At 43.7% G+C, this 20,104-nt stretch overlaps 2 protein-coding genes across 6 annotated transcripts in view; both read right to left on the reverse strand.

Annotated features, from left to right (window-relative positions):
* Positions 1–11,807, reverse strand: part of Maml1 (mastermind like transcriptional coactivator 1) — a 38,759-nt gene extending 26,952 nt beyond the window's left edge. Inside the window, exons 1-2 of one of the 2 annotated variants that reach the window (XM_076578264.1) lie at positions 11,180–11,807; positions 9,941–10,050 (exon numbers count right to left, since the gene is read on the reverse strand). In XM_076578264.1, the coding sequence (XP_076434379.1) occupies positions 9,941–10,050; positions 11,180–11,515 (446 nt within the window). In that variant the 5' untranslated portion in view covers positions 11,516–11,807. The remainder of the gene's footprint in view (positions 1–9,940; positions 10,051–11,179) is intronic. The other variant, XM_006987089.4, reaches the window with a different exon arrangement.
* Positions 11,808–14,039: 2,232 nt separating this feature from the next.
* Positions 14,040–20,104, reverse strand: part of Canx (calnexin) — a 29,803-nt gene continuing 23,738 nt past the window's right edge. For all 4 annotated transcript variants that reach the window (XM_006987088.4, XM_076578266.1, XM_076578265.1 and 1 more), the window contains 5 exons: positions 19,005–19,220; positions 18,323–18,442; positions 17,032–17,155; positions 16,815–16,894; positions 14,040–15,880 (listed from right to left, as the gene is read on the reverse strand). In XM_006987088.4, the coding sequence (XP_006987150.1) occupies positions 15,827–15,880; positions 16,815–16,894; positions 17,032–17,155; positions 18,323–18,442; positions 19,005–19,220 (594 nt within the window). In that variant the 3' untranslated portion in view covers positions 14,040–15,826. The remainder of the gene's footprint in view (positions 15,881–16,814; positions 16,895–17,031; positions 17,156–18,322; positions 18,443–19,004; positions 19,221–20,104) is intronic.

The raw sequence follows: 20,104 nt of genomic DNA on the forward strand, positions 1-20,104 counted from the left end.
GTGCGGTCTCCAGAACCTAGGTAAGACAAACGGACGTGGTGGCATGCATTGTAATCCCAGCACTTCTTTCATGACATGGGAGGCATGGACGGAATTGCACTGAGTATGCAGAACAGCAGAAACAGTGAGCTATTTTCTGATGCTATTACAGTATGTGTAACACAGTGAAACCCTGTCTTGGTTAAAAAAAAAAAAAAAAAACATCTTCTGTTTTAGCCAGGTGGTGGTGCACACCTTTGATCCCAACACTCGGGAGGCAGAAGCAGGTGCATCTCTCTGAATTTTGAACCAGGCTGGACTACATAGGGAGATCCAGGACAGCTAGGTCTACAAAGAGAAACCTGTCTAAAACAAATATATGATGCACTGGTTGTTCATTGCATACTAAATCATTATAATGCAACTCAAGAAACAGATGTGGTACACAGACACACATGTCCACACTTTTATTCCTCCATAATTAGTATTCATCATTTGTACAAAATAATCCATTATCGTGACAGTCATGTATGCCTACAATCTATTCTTACCATAGTCACTGCCCCCTTTACCTCTCGCTTCTCTCCCTCTCACTGTTCCTTCCAGAGGCCGTTTTATTTAAAATCAAATTCTGAGGCTGGAGACTAGGAGTGCTGGCTGCTCTTCCGAAGGACCTCGGTTCAGTTCCCAGCACCCACATGGCAGTTCACAGCTGTCTGTGGCTCCAGTTCCAGGGGATCCTTCATTCATACATACATACATACATACATACATACATACATACATACATACATACAGGCAAAACCCAATGTGCATGGAGTACAAGTGAATAAATCATAAAAACAAACAAACAAACCTATATTCTGCACATGTATTCTTTTCTAGGAACCAACTTCATTTTAATTTATTGTTAAAACCAACCAACCAAACAAACAAACAGGCTAGCCAGGTGGTGGCGGCGCTTTAATTTCAGCACTTGGGAGGCAGAGGCAGGAGGATCTCTATGATTTCAAGGCCAGCCTGGTCTACAAAGAGTTCCAGGACAGTCAGAGCTGTTATAGAGAGAAACCCTGTCTCAAAACAAAACAAAAAAGCACGGTGTAGGCCGGGCGGTGGTGGCGCACGTCTTTAATCCCAGCACTTGGGAGGCAGAGGCAGGCGGATCTCTGTGAGTTCGAGGCCAGCCTGGGCTACCAAGTGAGTTCCAGGAAGCTACATAGAGAAACCCTGTCTCAATAAACAAAACAAAACAAAACAAAAAAAGCACGGTGTGTAGGTTTAGAAGTAGAATCCACAAGAAGCTCTGGGCTCAATTCCCTGTACCATACACACGATGAAGGGAAACAATGAAAGTCTGAAGTTCAATTTATACATTTATTTTTGTCACAGAGAAATATGGAAGAGTGATCAATAAAAAGATTTTCATAGACATTATGTTAAAAATCAAAATACATATGTGGAGTCAGTGTAAAATGTAAAAGAATGTAAGTTCTAAGAGAAAAAGTAATGATTCAAAGTTTTTGTTGTTGTTGTTTTGTTTTTGTTTTTTTGAGACAGGGTTTCTCTGTGTAGCTCTGGCTGTCCTGGAACTCACTGTGTAGACCAGGCTGGCCTCCAACTCAGAGATCCACCTGCCTCTGCCTCCCAGGTGCTAGGACTAAAGGAGTGTGTCACCAGTGCCAGCTTCAGAATTTTGTTTAAAGAAAAGCATTCTCCAAATGGTTATTAAAAGATAGTATGCTGATGCTGCTAAGACATCTACTGGCTCCATTTAAAAAGTGATGTAACCATTTTATTTTTAAATGTTAATATTTATAATTCTTTGGAAGTTAAATTCCTTGTAACTATAAATAGCATTTTTAACCATTTCACTTTCTAAAACAGCTGATTTATATTAAGCATGTAGCATGTATAAGGCTGTTACATATAATTTTATTTCATTTTTCACTTAAAGGTGAATTATAGTAATTCAGTATACAACTGGCTTAAATAAATGCATTAATATTTAATTTTAAAAAAGTATGTGAGCTGGGTGGTGGTGGCGCATGCCTTTAATCCCAACACTTAGGAGGCAGAGGTAGGAGGATCTCTGTGAGTTCGAGGCCAGCCTGGCCTTCAGAGTGAGTTATAGAACAGCCAGGGCTGTTATAGAGAGAAACCCTGTCTGGAAAAAAACAAAAAACAAAACCCAAAAAGTATGTGAACGGGTGCTTTGCCTGCATGTCTATGTATACCATGTATGCCTGGTGCTGGAAGAGGCCAAGATAGGGCACTGGGTCCCCAGCACCTGGCAGTATAGACGGTCTGAAGTCACCACGTGGGCGCTGGGAACCAAACCTGGTCCTCAGGAAGAGTGGCCAGTGCTCTTAATACTAAACCATTGTTCTAACCTTGCACTTGGTTTTTAATACGTTTAAAAGCTTAAGATGAAAAGTTTTAGAGGTCTGGCCAAGCCTGGTGGCATGTCTTTAATCCCAGCACTTAGGAGGCAGAGGCAGATGGATCTCTAAGTTCCAGACCAGCCATGGCTACACAGTGAGACCCTAACTCAAAAAAGAAAAGAAGTCTGAGGGGTCAACTTAAAATTCTGTGAGAAGGCTAGGGATGTAGCTCAGTAGTAGAGCACTGGCCTAGTATGTCAGGGTTGGGGTTCAGAGTGCTCAAAACGACACAGTCCAGGGGCTAGCGCAATGGCTCAGTGGCTAAGAGCTTGCTGCTCCTCCACATGACCCAAATTTCCACATGTTAAATCCAGTTCCAGACTATCCAACACCTTTTTCTCACTCCACAGGCACCCCCACATGTGGCATATGCTCAGTCTTAAATACATATACACAAATAAAATGAAATAAATCTTAGTTTCCTAAAGGAATCAAAGTCCTTAGATGCCTTTTGGTAAGTGTGCAAGTCTTCATGGGTATCGCCTGTTACAGTTTGTAATGCCCTCAATTATGAAAGCTGATTACATTTGTTTAGCCCAGTGTCTTCCAAATATTTCCCTTCAGTTTCTGTATGTGTGTGTGGTGCTGAAGATCAAACCCAGAGCCTCTAGGCAAGTGTTCCATCACTGAGCCACCAAGACATCCCACCAGCTCCTAGAACTTGTGAAATAGCCAACAAAATTGGTGCTCCATTGAACCCTTGAAAAATCTCGGCTAAATCAAGACTCATCTGACAAGCCAGTTCTTTTCAAGTGTTCCAAACTGCACTCAAGAGGCATCCCTTCCCCCACTAGTCCCACAGGCTTTGGCGCCCTGCACACAGCTTTGTCAGCCCTTCCCACCAAGCTGCTAATACCGGTGTTGAACGAACAAGGACCTGAAAGCTGGAGGCACTGGAAAGCAATACAGGTAGCTTAAGTGGGCTAAAAGAAGACATGTGAGATGTGGTAGGAAAGAAGGCCATTTTAGATATGTTGGAAATAAATGTGGGAATGGCCAGTAGACTGGCAGAAAGATTGATCTTGCCTGGAAATTTGAAAATTATGATTACAGATAACATACAATGTCAGAAAAGAATCAGTGGCATTACTTAGGGGGAAAAATCGCCTATTTAAAAAAAAAAAAGGAGATAGTTGCCTAGGAACATTAATATTTTTCCAAATGTGTAAAAAAGAACCAGGTATAATACTGTATTCCTTTAATACCAGCACTTTACAGCCTAAGGCAGGAAGATCACAAGTTCAAGACCAGCCTGGGTAACACAGTGAGATCTTGTGTCGAGTTTGCTGAAGAGATGTTCAGTGATGAAGAGCAATTACTCCCTTGTGGAGGAGCAGAGTTCCACTCCTAATCCCATGTCAGGGGGTCTGACACTCTCTTCTGGTACCTGCATGCATGTGTGCATATGCACACCCATAAAAGAAAAGAAATCTGAGAGGAAGAAAGCCAGGAGTGGTGCCTGTAATACCAGAGACTGGGAGGTGAGGCCAAGGATATGGAATTTAGAGCCAAGGTTAGCTACATGGCCAGACTGGACTACATGAGTCTCTGTTCTCCCTAAAACAAACAAACAAACACAAAAAAGCAAAGGAAAACTGTTTTGCTTTTCTTTCATTTCTGTTTAAGAGCTGGAAACTGAACTCAGGGTCATGCTTGTGCTAATGTTCTACCATTGACTTATACTTTCAGTCCCAAGTTTTCTATTTTTATTTTATGTGTATGACTGTTTTGCTTTTATATGTGTGTGTGTGTGTGTGTGTGTGTGTGTGTGTGTGTGTGAGCGCGTGAGCTCGTGTGCGTGCATTCATGCACTGCCCACAGATGTCAGAAGAGGGCCTCAGAACCTCTGGAATTAGTTTCTTTATGATAATTGTGAGCTACTGTGAGCGCTGGGACTCAAACCTGGGTCCTCTGCAATAGCAGTAAGTGTTCTAAATCACTGGGCCATCTCCAGCCCACCCCCTACCCAACCGTTTTTCATAATTCCATTTCTCAGCATGGCCAAACTACCTAGTCTAGCAATCCAGACCTACGTCTTTACCTTCAGGAACTGTTCACCAACCACAAATATCTTCCACCTGGCACCAAAATTATCTTTAAAAAAAAAAAAAGCAGCAGCAGCTAAGCCAGAGGCCAGTAAGATGGCTCAGGAGGTAAAGACACTGTCACCAAGCCTGATGACCTGAGTCCCCCTGGGTCCAGCACGGTAGGAGGAGAGAATTAAATCTCCATTAACTCCATGTACCCTCCCCCATACAGTAAATAAATAAATGTAATAAAAATTGAAAATAAAAGCCTGAAGAAAAGCCAGATTGTATTTCTGTTTCAACCCCTCTGCTTACTGCTTTCCAATGAACCTGACTTCTATCCCTGCCTACCATAACCTGCCAGCCACCTACCTGCCTGACACTGACCTTTCGTCACACTCAGAAAATTTGTGCAGGTGGGACTATCTGGAATGTTCTTTCCTAAGACTTTCAGCCAGCCAATGGCCTCCTTTAAATCCAAATAAGAACAGAGTATCTTTGATAGTGTGGTGATGCACACTTGTAACCCCAGCACTCAGGAGGCAGGGGCAGGTGGATCCCTTGAGTTCCAGGCTAGCCAGGGCTACGCAGTGAGACCCTATCTTATAAATAAATACATTTATTTATTTTGAAATAGGATCTCACTAAGTTATCCAGGCTGGTCTCAAATTGGAGACCCTCCTTTCAACCTTCTGAGTAGCTGGGCTCATAAGTGCACATCAACACAGCTGAGTAGAACTAACTTTTAAAATTACTGGTCCTTTTTCTCCATGGCAGCCAAGTTTTAATTTGTCTTTTCACTGGTATACTTCCAGTACCTAGAGCACTCTAGCCCACACAGTAGGAGCTCAAGTATTTGTTACATGAACTAAAGAAAAATAGGAAGGAGACTGAGAAACACACACACACACACACACACACACACACACACACACACACACGGAGTGAAAGCTGTAAAGAAAATCAGAAAAGACAGAGCTAAGAGTCTTTCAGAGGAGGAAGTCAGCGCGATGACTAAGAAGCCACTGAATTTGGCAATACCATCTTTGGTGTCCTTTAAGGGGGCAATTTCAGAAAAGTAGGAGGGTAAACAACAGATAACAATGGGCGGTCAGGTGGAAAGGGCCGAGGGAAGGGAGAACACAGAAGGAGTTGGAGAGTGAGAAAGACAAGAGAAAAGACTGTTTGTAAACTAAGGGAAAGGCCCGGTGAGAAAGGAAATGATGAGTACCACGGGGGAGGGTGGGAGGCCTCAGGGGGAAAATGGGATCCTGAAGCCACATCAGTCATCTTGAAAAACAAAAGACTGTGCCCCACCCTACCCCCTCATGATCACTGTGCAGTAGTTTCTGTGTGCTTAGAAAGATTTTTGTTGTTGTTACTTTTACATTTTGGTTTTTTTCAAGACAGGGTTTCTCTCCATAACCCTGGCTGCCTCAAACGCAGAGATCCATCTGCCTCTGCTTCCCAAGTGCTGGGATTAAAGGCGTGAGTCACTACTGCCTGGCCGGAAGGATGATTCTTTGAATTTACTGGTGTAACTCTTCCATGAGTTTCCAGTCTTACTCTTAGGCTGGACACACTGGGTAACTGGGAGTAGGGAAGTGTGACTCTCCAGGCAGCTCACAGGACAAAGCGGAGTGGGGACAGGGAGGGAGGCAACGCACAAATGATAAGGCAACTGGAGCCCAAAGGTGACAGCAGGTCAATCAATCAAAGCAAGGCATTTTTTTTTTGGGGGGGGGGTCTGTTTTTCAAGACAGGGTTTCTCAAGTAGCCCAGGCTGGTCTTGAACTCAGAGATCCACCTGCCTCTGCCTCCGGAATGCTGGGATTAAAGGTGTGTGCTGTCACTCCCTGGCAACAAGGGATTCTTTGCACTACTGATGTAGTGCTTCCCCACAATGACAGGTTAAGCTGTGCATGGTGGTAAGCACCTGTAATCCCAGCACTCAGGTGGCAGAGGCAGATGGATCTCTGTGAGTTCCAGGCCAGTCTGGTCTGTAGTGAGACTGTCTCAAAACACCAAAGCAGACCAAACAAACAAAACAAATAATAAGTTAAATGAGAGGAGTTACTCATAATAAATGAGGTAAGGGCCGGGCGGTGGTGGAGCAAGCCTTTAATCCCAGCACTCGGGAGGCAGAGGCAGGTGGATCTCTGTGAGTTCGAGGCCAGCCTGGTCTACAGAGCGAGTTCCAGGAAAGGCGCAAGGCTACACAGAGAAACCCTGTCTCGAAAAACCAAAAAAAAAAAATAAATGAGGTAAGGAAAGCAGCTACAGGGATGAATTTTGTCAACTGTCACAACCACTTAGGGTTAAGTTCCTCTTGATACAACAGCAAAAGTCTAACAAAAGTTCGTAGAGAGGCTTGAAATAAACCTTTATAACACTTTATTATAGAAATAAACTATTCACGCTACTATGAAAGACTATTTTCACTCACAGAATGAAGGTCTTTATGAAATGGGTGGATAATTTTCTATAATCTAGCAAGCCTAATAAAAAGGCAATCCTGCCATTAGGATACTAGTATTTGGGGCCAGCAAGATGATACTTGAGTGAGTCAAGGGGCTTGTTGTGCACAGCCTGGCAACCTGAGTTTGTTCCTTGGAACCCACATGGCGGAGAACCAACTCCTGAAAGTTGTCCTCTGGTATCTACAACTCCAACTGTAGTATGCCAGCACCCATGCAGATACCCCACTTCCAACACATGCAAAGCAAACAAGCAATGGTAGAATACTAGTATTTTTCTTTTCAAGAACAGATTATAAAGAAAACCTAACAGGCTCATTCCTCAAAAGCCAGAATAGAAAAGAGCCTGAAGTATTGTTCCTGATTCATCTCTAACACAGCAGAACAGTTGGTCCTTGCTAGGGTGTGTGTGTGTGTTCCCCTCCTTGCTGGGTGGGTGTGTATGTTATCTTAAGAAGAAAACAACATGAAGTAAAGGGGAAGTCTTATTAGTAATATCTGATCTTGTCCCACACAAGGTGTGCCAGTTAGGGAACTCTGGCTGTGCTCTCCCTGCCTACCAGTTTGACACACTGGGGTGGGAGGGTGGTGGGGTATGTTAACAGTCCTTCTGGAAAGATGAATGAGATCAAATGAACACACAATTGTCAAACATCTCTCTGCAAAATCTGTGTTCCTGAGCTGTCAAGATGGCTCAGCTAGTACTGGTGGCTGCCACCAAACCCGATGCCCCGAGTTCAATCCCTGTAACCCACTTAGTGAGGGGAGAACTAACTTCAGCAAGTTATCTTCCAGTTCCCACAGGCATGTAGTGGCATGCACACCCACCCACATACACCCACATAAAATTTTTAAAAATGTAGTAAGAAAATTCAAAGCTGTGCTCTCTAAGTCAAAATCGTACAGAGTCAAGGCCTCTTTTCCCCTCTAAAGGAGCCACTAAAATAGAAACACCACTGTTTTCTTAGTGATCCTTACCTCCGGGCCCATCCCCAGGCTGAAGAGCTCAGCTAGAATCACGTAAACTTGCAGCCTAGAGAGGAACACTAACCCACTCTAAAGTTTAAGCTCACAAGGCACTCAGGTCAAGGTTTAACATGGTAACATCAACTTGACATGGCACATCTGGTCAGGGTCTCACACTCAAAGGACTTACTGATAAGTCAGTCTCAAGACGATTTTTAAAATGTTGTTTTCTAACTAGGCTTGGTGGTATATGTCTTTAACCCCAGAACTCGGGAGGCAGAAGAAGTAGGTGGATCTCTGAGTTCTAGGCCAGTCTGGTCTACAGGGTGAGTTCCAGGACAGCCAGGGCTACATAGATCAACTGTGTCTCAAAAAAGCCAAAAGTTTTTATTTTCAGTTTTTTAAGTGCTGTGCCTCAATGTCTGTATATCACATATGTGCCCAGTGTCCTTTGAGGCCAGAAGAGGGCACTGCATCTTCTGAAACTGGAGTTACAGATGGCTAGCTACCACATGGATGCTGTAAACCAAACCTGGTCCTCTACAAGAGCAGCAAGTGCTCTTAACTGCTGAGCCACCTCTCCAGCCGCCCTCTCCCCACTCTTCCTTTGAGACAAGCTCTCCCTACATAGCCCTAGCTGGCCTAGCTACATATACCAGGCTGGCCTTGAACTTGTCTTCCTGTCTCTGCTCCTGAGTCCTGGGAGCACAGGCATGTACCACCAAGACCTGTCAGATTCAAGTTCTAACATCTCTTTTTAAAACACTGAATGGGAACTCAAATGTTCTCCAGTGATTCAGAAATAAAAAACATAAAGTGATGTAAATTCTAAAATTTTACCATAGTTTTTGACAGAAACTCAAACACTATTAATGTTCTTTCTAGGAGGTGTTCAACTGTTTGTATGTGCAAGTACTTTTGGTGTCAGAAGCCCTGGAACTGGAGTTACAGACAGTTGTGAACTGACATGTGGGTGCTGGGATTAAACCCAGGTCCTCTGGAAGAGCAGTCGGTGCTTTTAACCGCTGAGCCATCTCTCCAGCCCCGAGGTATGTTTGTTTGTTTCTTTCTTTCTCTTAAATGAGCTTTCATAATCTACCTCGATTAGGACGACCACCCACCACTCTCAAAAGTCTTTCTGTAGAGTTAGCAGTGTAGTTCGGGGGTGAAGAACTTACCTAGTATGGTGGCTTGAGTGAAAATGGCCCCATAGCTTGGTTCATTTGGCACTATTAGGTTGGAGCAGGAGTGGCCTTGCTGGAGGAAGTGTGCCATTGGGTGTGGGCTCTGAGATTTCAGACACTCAAGCCAGGCCCAGTGTCACTCTCTTTCTGCTGCCTGCTGATCCAGATGTAGAGCTCTCAGCTCCCTCTCCAGCACTGTGCCTGCCTGTGGGCTGCCATGCTGCATGCTATGATGATGGACTAATAAACCTCTGCAACTGTAAGCCAGCCCTAATTAAATGTTTTCCTTTATCAGAGTTGTCACGGTCATGGTGTCTTTGCACAGCAATAGAAACCCTAACTAAGACACCTAGTAAGTACAAAGTCCTGGGCTCAATTCAAAGCAGGGACTAGGGGAGAGTTGGGGATCTTTCCTTCAAGAAAGATTTGTTAGTAAAGGCGACTCATTCAGTGAAATCATTTTGGTAAAGCACAACCGAATTCATTATCAATCACTCAACAAATATACGGACAGCCTAAAAAATGTATGGACTCCAAAAGCTTACAGTCTACCTTGCAAGGTAACTATGTGCTGAAAACAAACAGCATAGGTCTGTTTCATAACTGAGTTGACAGAGGAGGTTCTGCTGTGGGCTGGGTTTTCAGAAACTCACTGCAAAGGAAGGTGGGCTGTAGCTGCAGGATGACAGGGCTCAGAAGAGTGCTGAGGAAGATCCTGCAAGCAGCCTTTCAGCTTGTGAAATCCATTCACATCCACACTCATTCCTTTTCTGCCTGCCCCTGGGCATGAACCACCACACCTGACCTCATACTCATGTGATTCCTTCAAGCCACCTTGTAAGAAGCCCAACATACCCTTGGCTTACAGGTGAGAAAAGTAGGGACGGAAAGACGTGACCAGCTGGGTCAGAACCCAGGCATTCTGTCTTCTAGTCCGGCAGCAAAGATAATGTGAGAAAGAAGGAAAACAATAATTCTGTGGGGGACATGGAAAGATAGGTTAGGTCAGACTGGTCCCAAAAGCCAACCAAAGATTAAACTTCATCCCTTCAGCAACAGAAAGGCTTCTAACATTTCAAGAGGAAGGGTATTAAGTGACTGAAAGTTTAACCACTAGTTAGGGATGAGTTTTACAATCACCCAGGGAAGAGTATTATAACGGACCAAGTGAAAGGCAATAAAGACATGAATTAGAATTAGTGAATAATTTAAATATTGTAAATTTTTACTTTTAAATTACCAAGAATTTAGTAATCCCCCCTACACACACACACACACACACACACACACACACACACACACACACGTTTCCCTTTTATAAATTAGTTTCAGGGAGGCAACACTTCTAACCAATAAATCTCAGGATTAGTTACTAAAAAAACCAAAGGCCACAGCTGACCAACAACTAACGTCATTTCCCCCGTTCAACAACTATTAATATTATCAGAGGTTTTAAACGGGCTTAGCAGGTTAAAATTGGAACTGTCAATGGTATAGCACCTCGTATCGTATCTCGTGTTCACAAAATTCCAGGGTTCCCTAAAAAAGAAATACTTTTTATGCAATTCAATGAGCAGACCATACAGTTTACTGAAGCTTCCAAAGGCTTTTCAATTTTCCATTCGAAAGCCGTAGGATATTGTCAACTGAAGGGCGACTTATTTCCATATTAAAGCCCTAACCCTGCCTACAGCTCCGGACCTTCCACGGAGCAAGGATCCAATCAACATTTGAAGACTAAACGAGGCCAGGCCTACTGTGCAAGAACGCCCTAAGTCGTAGGCAACTCCAACGCGGGGCTATTACAAGATGAAGTTCTCAACAGTTGGCAATCAAGTTTGGGAGGAAAGCCTATCAGCAGCTAAATTTCTCCTGCTTTTCCAGCACCGACTTTACTCAAAGTCCTCACGGTAACTTTTCCCCAAAGTACAAGGCAGTGCCACTTCCCGAAGGTGACAAGCGCCCAGCTCCCTGCCATGTTAGCCTCCTCGCAGGACCCAGACCCAGAAGTGGGGACGCCCGGGGAAGTTTCTCCGAGGCCCGATCGGCGTCGGGGAGGCGTTATCGGGAGAAAGGGCTGCTGCGGCAGGAGCTGCCTTACTCACCGCGACCGGGCGCCCGTGCTCCGGGCCGTCGGCGGCGTCCAGGCGCGCGGCCGATGGGGCCGGGGCGGGGGCCGGAGCGGATGCCGGGGCCGGGACGGCGGCGGGCGGCTGCCGGTGTTTGCCGGCGCGCTTGGCCTTGGCCTGGATACAACGCTGGTGCAGGGCGAAGGTGTGCTGGCGTTCGAGCTCCAGGCGCTCGGGAGACACGGCCTCGTAGCGGGCCTCACAGGTGCTGTGGTGGCGCCGGCACAGCTCGATGCGCCGGCGGAGGCGCTCCATGACCGCGCTGTGCCGCGGCAGCGCGAACTCCGCCATGGGGCAGGTGGGCAGCACCATGGGCCGCGGGCGGCGCGGGCCGGGACCGGGCCTCTCGGCGCCGGCTGGCACTTAGGGCTCCTCCGCTTCTGGCGGCCCCGGTCCGCCTCACGGCCGCGCCATGTCCCGGCGGGCGGTGGAGCGGGTTCGGGCGCGGCGGCGGGTCTTCCTCCGGCCCCGCTCGGCCCGACTCCAGGCCAGCGCACGCCGCCCGCCTCAGGCCTCGGCCTGTCCCCTGCACCCCTGCCCCATTGTTTTCCGCGCCGCTGCCGCCGCCATCTTAAAATTGTTTTCGGGGCTTTCGGAAGAGGGCGGGGCCTGGGCCGGCGAACCCTGCGTCACTGCTGATGGGCAGGAGCTCTGGCCAACCAGACGAAACCCGCTGCCCGAGGGCGTGGGGACGAGCACGTTAGGACTGCTCGGGTATTTAAACTGAACACTCGGGCAAGAAGGGAAGGGAAGCCCCGAGGCGGGCTCAGTGCTGGAGAGCGGACTTGTGACTGACAGGAGCCTATCCAAGAGGAGCCACGTTTTCTCAACACCGCCCCTTGAAGGCAGTCCCTTCCGGGTTCGCGAGGAACGCGGGGTAAATCGGAATGTGGTGGAACCGCCAAACCAGGACACCCGATGCGGTCTACCTTTTCTGTCTGCCCACACTAATTTGAGGTCATCCATTTCTGACCTAATTCCTTACATGTAGCTTCATAATTGAGCTAATAGAGGTTTTCTCATTATGGTTGACGGATCTATTAGGAATCACTGTTACTGTCAGTTTTTGGAGGAGGGAAAAGCAGTCTTCAGCCTCACTAGTGGAAACTGGAGTTACTTTGATCTCCAGGGATTTGCACTTAAAACCGATTGGTATATAAAACTGAGTCACTCAAAATCCAACCCGAAGACGCTGGGCTCCACTGATACAACTGGCAAGCAAATGGGCGAAGGAAAAAAAGCCGAAAAAGGACCAAAAAAAGAAATTCTAAATGGATATTGACAACCCAGCTGACAGCTGGAGATGATGCGAGGCTGCACACTAGAAGACACCACCAGCCACTCAAACATGTTACTCTTAACCCCATACTAGGGTTCATGAAAGTTTTATTTTAAAAATCACAAGGAAAAAAAGCTAACAGCCAAATGTTTTTATACAAATGCAGTAGAAAAAAGGAACTCAGGTTTTTTTTGGTAGAGGAAGTGGGCTGCAAAGGTAAATGTTCCAGTAACATTCAGGTTAAACAAGCAACTTTTTAAATTTTTGGGCACAGTGCTGAGGGGGTTAAATCCAGGGCCTCATGCATACAGTGCCATTACCACTTACTACACACCCAGCCATGAAACTTTGTTTTTAAGACGTGTCAGGTACCCGATTGGCATCAAAAGCATTGTCTGGCTGAGGCTGCTGGCCATACTCTGCTTCTGCATCCTGAGTGCTGGGGTTACAGGGTACACCATTATGAAAGTGCACATTCTTCAGAACTAGCACTACTTACACTGTAGTGTTTCAATTCAGGAAACAATCTAAAATTGCAATAATCACAAAATATCTTGGGCACGACTTTCAATAATCTCATATATGCCTGAGCAAAGATTATCCCCTGGCCCCAAGACAGGTTCTCGCTGTCCTGAAACTCATTTTGCAGACCAGGCTGGTCTTGAACTCAGAGACCTTCCTGCCTCTGCCTCCCAAGAGCTGGGATTAAAGGCATGTGCTACCACACCCCAAAGATTACTTTCTAATAAAAAAACATTAAAAGTTTCCACACATCTTAAAAAGTATTATATAGGAGAGGGTGTAGCTCAGTGGTAACGCGCTGGTTCAAATCCCAGCACTGAAAAACAAAAAACATGCAAAAAAACTTGTTTCTGAGCTGCTGTCCATTTTACACAACAGAAATGACTAACCCACTACTGGACAGAGGAAGTTAAATACACGACTGAATCAAACTCTTCTATAGTAGCCAACGAAAAGATCAAACCATTATTCAAACAGTAAAATGCATCCTAGGTTATCATGAAGTCCAGTCAAAAGCAGACACTTAACACAGGGCTTTAATATAACACCGTTTAGTAACATGACAATCTGAAGTGAAGAGTACTTTATGGACAAGAAAATGGAAGACCACAAGCTGAAAGAGTGGGTATTTTACAACAATTCGACAAGGAATCCAGCACATAATATCAGAATTTAAGAATCTTTATTTTTTCATTCAGTGCCAGGGAGTCAAACCTATGGCGCTTTGCGCATGCTTGACAGTTCTACCTACTGAGCTATATAACACCAGCCCGGTAAGCTTTTTATAAGATGACTGCTGGTCATTAATGTGTCAGACATTTAAGGAGGCTGTAGCTTCAACACCTTGAGGGAGAAAGAAGGACCCAGAAAGACAATGACCACCACCAATCATATAAATAAATCTGTCATTTTACAGCCTGGGTGAAATAAAGTAGGCATGAAATATGTCAATGTGGAATGATTAAACAGATAAACAGATTTCTAAAACAGCAATCATCCCCATGTTTGCTTCAAGGAGAAACCTGCAGACATGTATTCGTTTCTTGCTATTAACTCTTTATTTCACTCTATACAATTTGGGAACATCCGCTACATAGCTATGGTCACTGTGACCACAAACAACAGATGGGGATAAAGCACTGAACAGCAAGAAAAATGCATTCCACCCTCAAGAGAAATGAAATGAACCAGTGTTTAAAAAGACAACAAATAACACAGCCTTCACCCTTTACAAATATATTTCTTTCCCAGTATCTCCCCAATATAAACACTGTGGAGTGTTTATATATATTCAGTGCAAGGAACAGTATCATCGGTACAATTGTAACGCCTCTAGAGAAAGAATGAAGTTGAAACATCTGTTTCTGAATACATTTCAATGTGGTGTGATGATATTACACTATAGTGATGTGGGAGAGGCTCTTCTAGCACCCATCTGCATTCCACATGAAAAACAAAACAAAAAAAACTATAAATTCACTTTAAAAAATTTTTCAAGCCACAATAAAAAAAAATTTTGAACAGGACTGCTTTATTGTGTGAATTTTAAGACACAACTTTTACATGAACTGCAAATGAAGATTTTAAATATCCTACAAAAGTCAAATAACTCATGCTATGTGTCAATCCTCCCATAAACACTTTTAGCCTATGTTCAATTACAGTCAATTCTGAATTGGCCCACCTCTGAATTAGACTTTCTCAAGTCTACACAGAGTTAAAGAAATAGACACTAACGAAGTCTGTAATCTATCCTGTAGTTGGACCCTGGAAAGGTGTGGGCCTGCTTAAAATAAGAAACAGATGTAATCACAGTAAAGCCAACACTATGCAGAGCTTATAATTTCAGCACGGACGGCAAGCTGCGCTGTGAAGAAATGCATAGCAGAGAGCGCTGGGGACTGAGGAGACGTGAGGGAAGCAGAGTCAACACAGAGGAACAAGTGATGAGACTGTCTACTTAGGCACCACCACACTCCTTCAAAAGCCTGTGCTCCAGAGGACTCGAGCTATCCACCTCCTTATGGAGAGTACAGTGTCAACTGCCGCAGTAAGCCAGCTCTTGTCCTCTGCAAAGCTGTCTGTGAATGGAGCAGTCCCAAGGACAACACAACACTGCACGTTATGAGCTGACCAACACCAAGTCAAAGTCTCCTTCTAGTTCTTTTTGGGTCTATTCAATATAACTCAGAGAACTTTGATATGAATTCGGGCTCCCGACCAATTCCTCTTATATCTTTAGGAGGAACTAAGTAATGGAAGCACACAAAACAAGATTATAACCACAAATGACTGTACTCGAACGTGATTACAATTTTAGGGACAGAGACACATGAATGTTTTAATACCAAACTTAAAAAAAATGTTATAAAAACTGCAATTCATTCCCCCTAGCATTCCTAATGTTGGTGTTATTTCTGCACAAACAGATTAATATATTAAATTAAGCCAAGATTTTAAACTGGCAAAAATTCTATCTAAAAAAGGAAAAGAAAAAAAAAAAGAAAGAAAGAAAGAAAAGGGGGAACCCAAAGATTTTAAAAACATCAAAATAAAAACACAAGTTAGTTGCTTCATGTTACATTTCACAACCATTATGTTAAATGTTCTTTTCTACAGAAACAGGGTCCTTTACATTACAATTGCAATTATTTACTGCTAGATGTTTAAAATTACAGACTAGTATTCACTGGAACCTGTAGATGGTGACGTCTTGAGGTTTTCTGAGTTCCCACCTAAGGTATACCAGGCCCTCTCCTAGGACCACACTTGCAGGGGAAGGGGAGGGATAGGAAATCACAGATCAAGTTCTTAAGATTGTTTCACTCTCTTCGTGGCTTTCTGTTTCTTGGTGATCTGTTCAAAATTTCATCCTCCTATTAGATGAAAAGGAGAGAAGATCACCATATAATTAGCATATTTAAAAACCAAATTTTGCTGAATTTCCATAACCATTTAAACTAAGTAACTCAACTGGGGAAAAACAGGAGAAAAAGTATACTGTTATATGTAGTGGGATTATAATAGGTATCTAATTTCAATCTTTTCCAAAAGCATGCACTTTCCTCAAACCTACCAATATTTTAATTTGGGAGGGGGATTTCATTTATTTTTATGAGTGTTTGCCTGGATGTGTATCTGTGCACTCTGTGCATGCCTGGTACCCTTGGAGCCAGAAGAGGGCATCAGATTCCCCTGGGACTAGAGTTACAGACAGTTGTGAGCCACCATACGGGTGCCCTTAAGAGCATATAGAGTAGAGTAGGGTGGAGCATGGAACTGTAATACCAGGCAGAAGACGAGCAGTTAAATATTATTACTGACACAGAGTTCAATGTCAATGTGGGTTAGATGAAACCCTATCTAAAAAGTTTAAAATACAGTGGTATGCATGAAATACCTTTGAGGGCACAGACCTAAATAAATGTCACAGGACTGTTAAGAAACTCGACACTCCCCATCTCAGAAACCATATTTTTCTTTTCCAACTTCTACTTAATACAAAAATGTAAATAAACAAAATAAAAAATTTGTGCACAGAAAAACTTGAGATTCAAATAAAATGCTGATCATTAATTAACCTGTGACAACATTCCCTTTGTGCTAGAGAGAGGGCTCAGTGGATAAGAGCACATACTGCTCTTTTAGATGACCCACACCACCTGTAACTCTAGTGCCTTGGGGATATCTTCAAGCATCTGCACTCACATATCCACCCCGCCTCGCCCCACATACACTAATTTAACAACCCATTCAATACACATCCACTGAGCTGAGATGACTGAGGGACTGATGAGCGAGCCTCCTCACCTCTGCTGTGGGTTTTCTCTCTTCCTCATCCTGACTGCCAGTGCCACCGTCTTCTTCAGCATCACTCTTCTGTTTCTCTTCTAAGACAGAAAATAAAACAATTGAACAAAACTTCACATCTGGCTTGACAATAATTAGAGAATCATTTAAAAACAATCTTTTCCTGTGACTTGTTTTGTTAATCAGGATTTAGGACAGATTTCTAGGTACCACTCACCAAGCTTCTCTTCCCCTTCATCGTCTTCATCTCCCTTGCTCTTCTCGTCTTCCTTCCCTTCTTCCTCCTTCACATCTGGCTGGGGAGCATCCGTCTTCTTGTACTCCATAGCATTGGACTGTTTCTGGAATATTAACAAGTGCGAGAACCATGTTTATGTTGTCACAAATATACTACTCCTCAACTCCTGAATGTCTGTGGGCAAAGTGTGTCCAAGGTTGTGTACAGGGCAGAAATGCAGACATGTGAAAAAGATATTCTTACTCATTTTTCCCCCTGGGAGGGAAAGTGAGAGGGGAGCATAGGGAGAGAGGTGCCAAAATAGAATACACAGTAAGAACAAAGGCTCAGGCAGGAAGTACAGGCCTAGTTGTCAAGCTGACTGAGACAGATACTTCAAACAGTGGTGAGGGTAAGGCTGCAAAGAGACCTTTGAATCTGACAAAGTGTCATCCACAGAAGTCAAATCCTAAGTTATGAGACAGCATGCAACAAGGGCCCAATAAGAAAAACGTTGAGGCTGTAAAACCGGCATACATAGTTTTGAGAAGTATTGTTTGGACAGAGTGAAGGCAAGGAGGGAGAAATGGATAAAAAATTAAAGACCAAATAACAAAATATAAGAATAAAAATAACATCAGGAGAGAAAATGATTTGTTCCTAAATGGCTGATCTTGTATCTAAGTTGTTCTTTTTTCTTTAAAAGCTGCCACCAAATATTACGACTAGTAATAGAGTGGAATGACAAACAAAGGACTCTAAATCCTGTCATCTGGGCACAACGGCCCACTGAGAAATGGTGACTAATGTTTTACAAGTCAATGCAATCATGGTCTACACACTAGAGAAGGGACCCAGGCAAAGAGGACTAGTTGCCAGTCCTGCGGTATCCCTGCACCCTCTCCCAGGTTTGACCACGGCCTGATTATGCAGAATAAAACACTTGCTCCATTAGTGAGGCGCTACTTTGAGCTGAAAGGTATGTTTGTCACACTCAAGTGTTGGCTTTAATTCTAAATAAAGGTTTCTATTTTACTTTTTTATTGCTGTTTAAGGCGGTCAGGTAACCTGTGCTAGAGCAGCCTCCTTTTAAAGTCTGGCAGAGATAGAAACATCATCTCCCCTGGCTCAAACCCAGGGAATCTTGTTTAAAAAAAGGAAAAGAAAAGAAAAAAAAGCCAATGCAAAATATGACAAAGTATTTATCAACACTACTACTAGAGAAAATCGCAGTCAATACAGTGTAAATTGGTTATTTTTCCGTGACATCAGGAGAGCTCTTTACTCCTACCTTTCCAGAACAGCAGAAGAGGATCACAAGGAACACTGGCAAGGCTACAGTCAGAATGTAGACCACCCAGAGCCATGGACGCTCTTCAGCTGCCTCCAGCATCTGCCCCACGACACCTGGCTGAAAAACCAAACAATAATTCAGAGAACTGGCTTCTAATTGTCCCATGTTACTCAAGAAATGGGCACAACTAGGTGCCTTCTTTTTCAAAGGAGTCAAACTAAGATGTGCATAAGAAAAACAGGAAAAAGTCCTCCCTTTTCTGCTCTCACCACCGTGAGGTTTCACCTACACAGGTACAGGAGAAGGTGGCTTGTAACAACTGCAAAAGGTCCCTTACTCAACAAACAGATGAAGAATGTAATGTCTTCATCCCAGCAAGACTCTGACCCTTCAAATCCCAGCTCAGCCACATCATTAGTTATTTGAAAATTCCACACAAGGAGTAAACTAAGATTCAGCATTTTGAGTGCATTAAATATACTTAAATTGTAAATACCTGCACACGCACGCACGCACGCACATGCACATACACATACACACAACAGTACATACATACAGGCTCTAAAGCCAGAATACGAGACTAATAGAATCAGGTCTCAACACTAAAAAACCTGCTTTTCACAAAGCAATCAGTTTCCCCAGAGCAGATATAAATGCAGAGTACTGAACAATCACTAACCTCGGCAGCCCCATCAGCAGCTTTCTTCAGGCCCCACCCATCATTGGCCCAATCGTCAACTACTCTAGGGTCACTACCAATGATAAAGTTGTCAAAAAAAATGTCGGAAGTCATGGACCAGAGCTCCAAACCAATAGCACTGAAAGGAGTCATCTTAAAAGGTTCCAGGTCTTCAAAGAAATCTGGATTTGGTATTTTCCTTGGTTTCCAGACTCCCTAGGTTTTTTGGGGGGTGGGCGGGGTAGAGGTAGGAAAGAAGTTTCAAAACATCATTTCAGATAATAAAAGAAAACCTATAAGACTCATTTTGCATGATCAACAGAGATAAGTATTAACTTTGTCAAATTTAAACAAACAGCAGAACAATAAACGCTAATGATGTTTTTATACTCTGATTTCTGGATTCCACCTAATTCAATTTCCAATCTCCAGGATCTTGTTCGGAACCAACCCCTGGCTCTGAGCAGTCCACTCCACCCTTATTAAGTGTTGGTGGAATGTAGTCAGTAAAGCCATTTCCCAGTGGTGATTTTAGTTTTATTTTGTTAATCAAGGTTTCATATAGCCCAGGATAGCCTTAAATTACTCCTGATTCTCCTAATTATAGCTAAAGTCGACCTTCCTGGTCCTCATGCTGATAACTAAGTGTTAGAATTATAGGCATGTATCATCATATCCAGATAGTTCAACGGCAAACCAAAGTATAATTTTTATTTCATTTTACTTATCTAAATGTACAACTAAAAAATTTTACAACAGAGAAGCATACACAGTATATGCATACAGATGTACCTATACTTTACATCTTAAAGTCTAAATGGAAATGACCGTAATTTTCTTGGCTTGGAAACTGAAAGGTAAAAATCTGAATAGATACATTCCCAGGATACAACTGGGGCTTTACAACTTCATTATACATATTCCTACCACTTCATGTGCACCCGGTCTTTTGGCAGTTGAAGAAAACCAATGAGACCAAGCAATAAGCTGACTTGACATGGCAAGATCCAACTATCATCACAGTTCCCTTATGGCCAATGTAACTCTGGAATCCTGCGGCTGAAGCAACCCTGACACTTGACGACAAGAGGGTATATAGG

This window comes from Peromyscus maniculatus, chromosome 8, assembly GCF_049852395.1.
Source record: "Peromyscus maniculatus bairdii isolate BWxNUB_F1_BW_parent chromosome 8, HU_Pman_BW_mat_3.1, whole genome shotgun sequence".
NCBI lineage: Eukaryota > Metazoa > Chordata > Mammalia > Rodentia > Cricetidae > Peromyscus > Peromyscus maniculatus.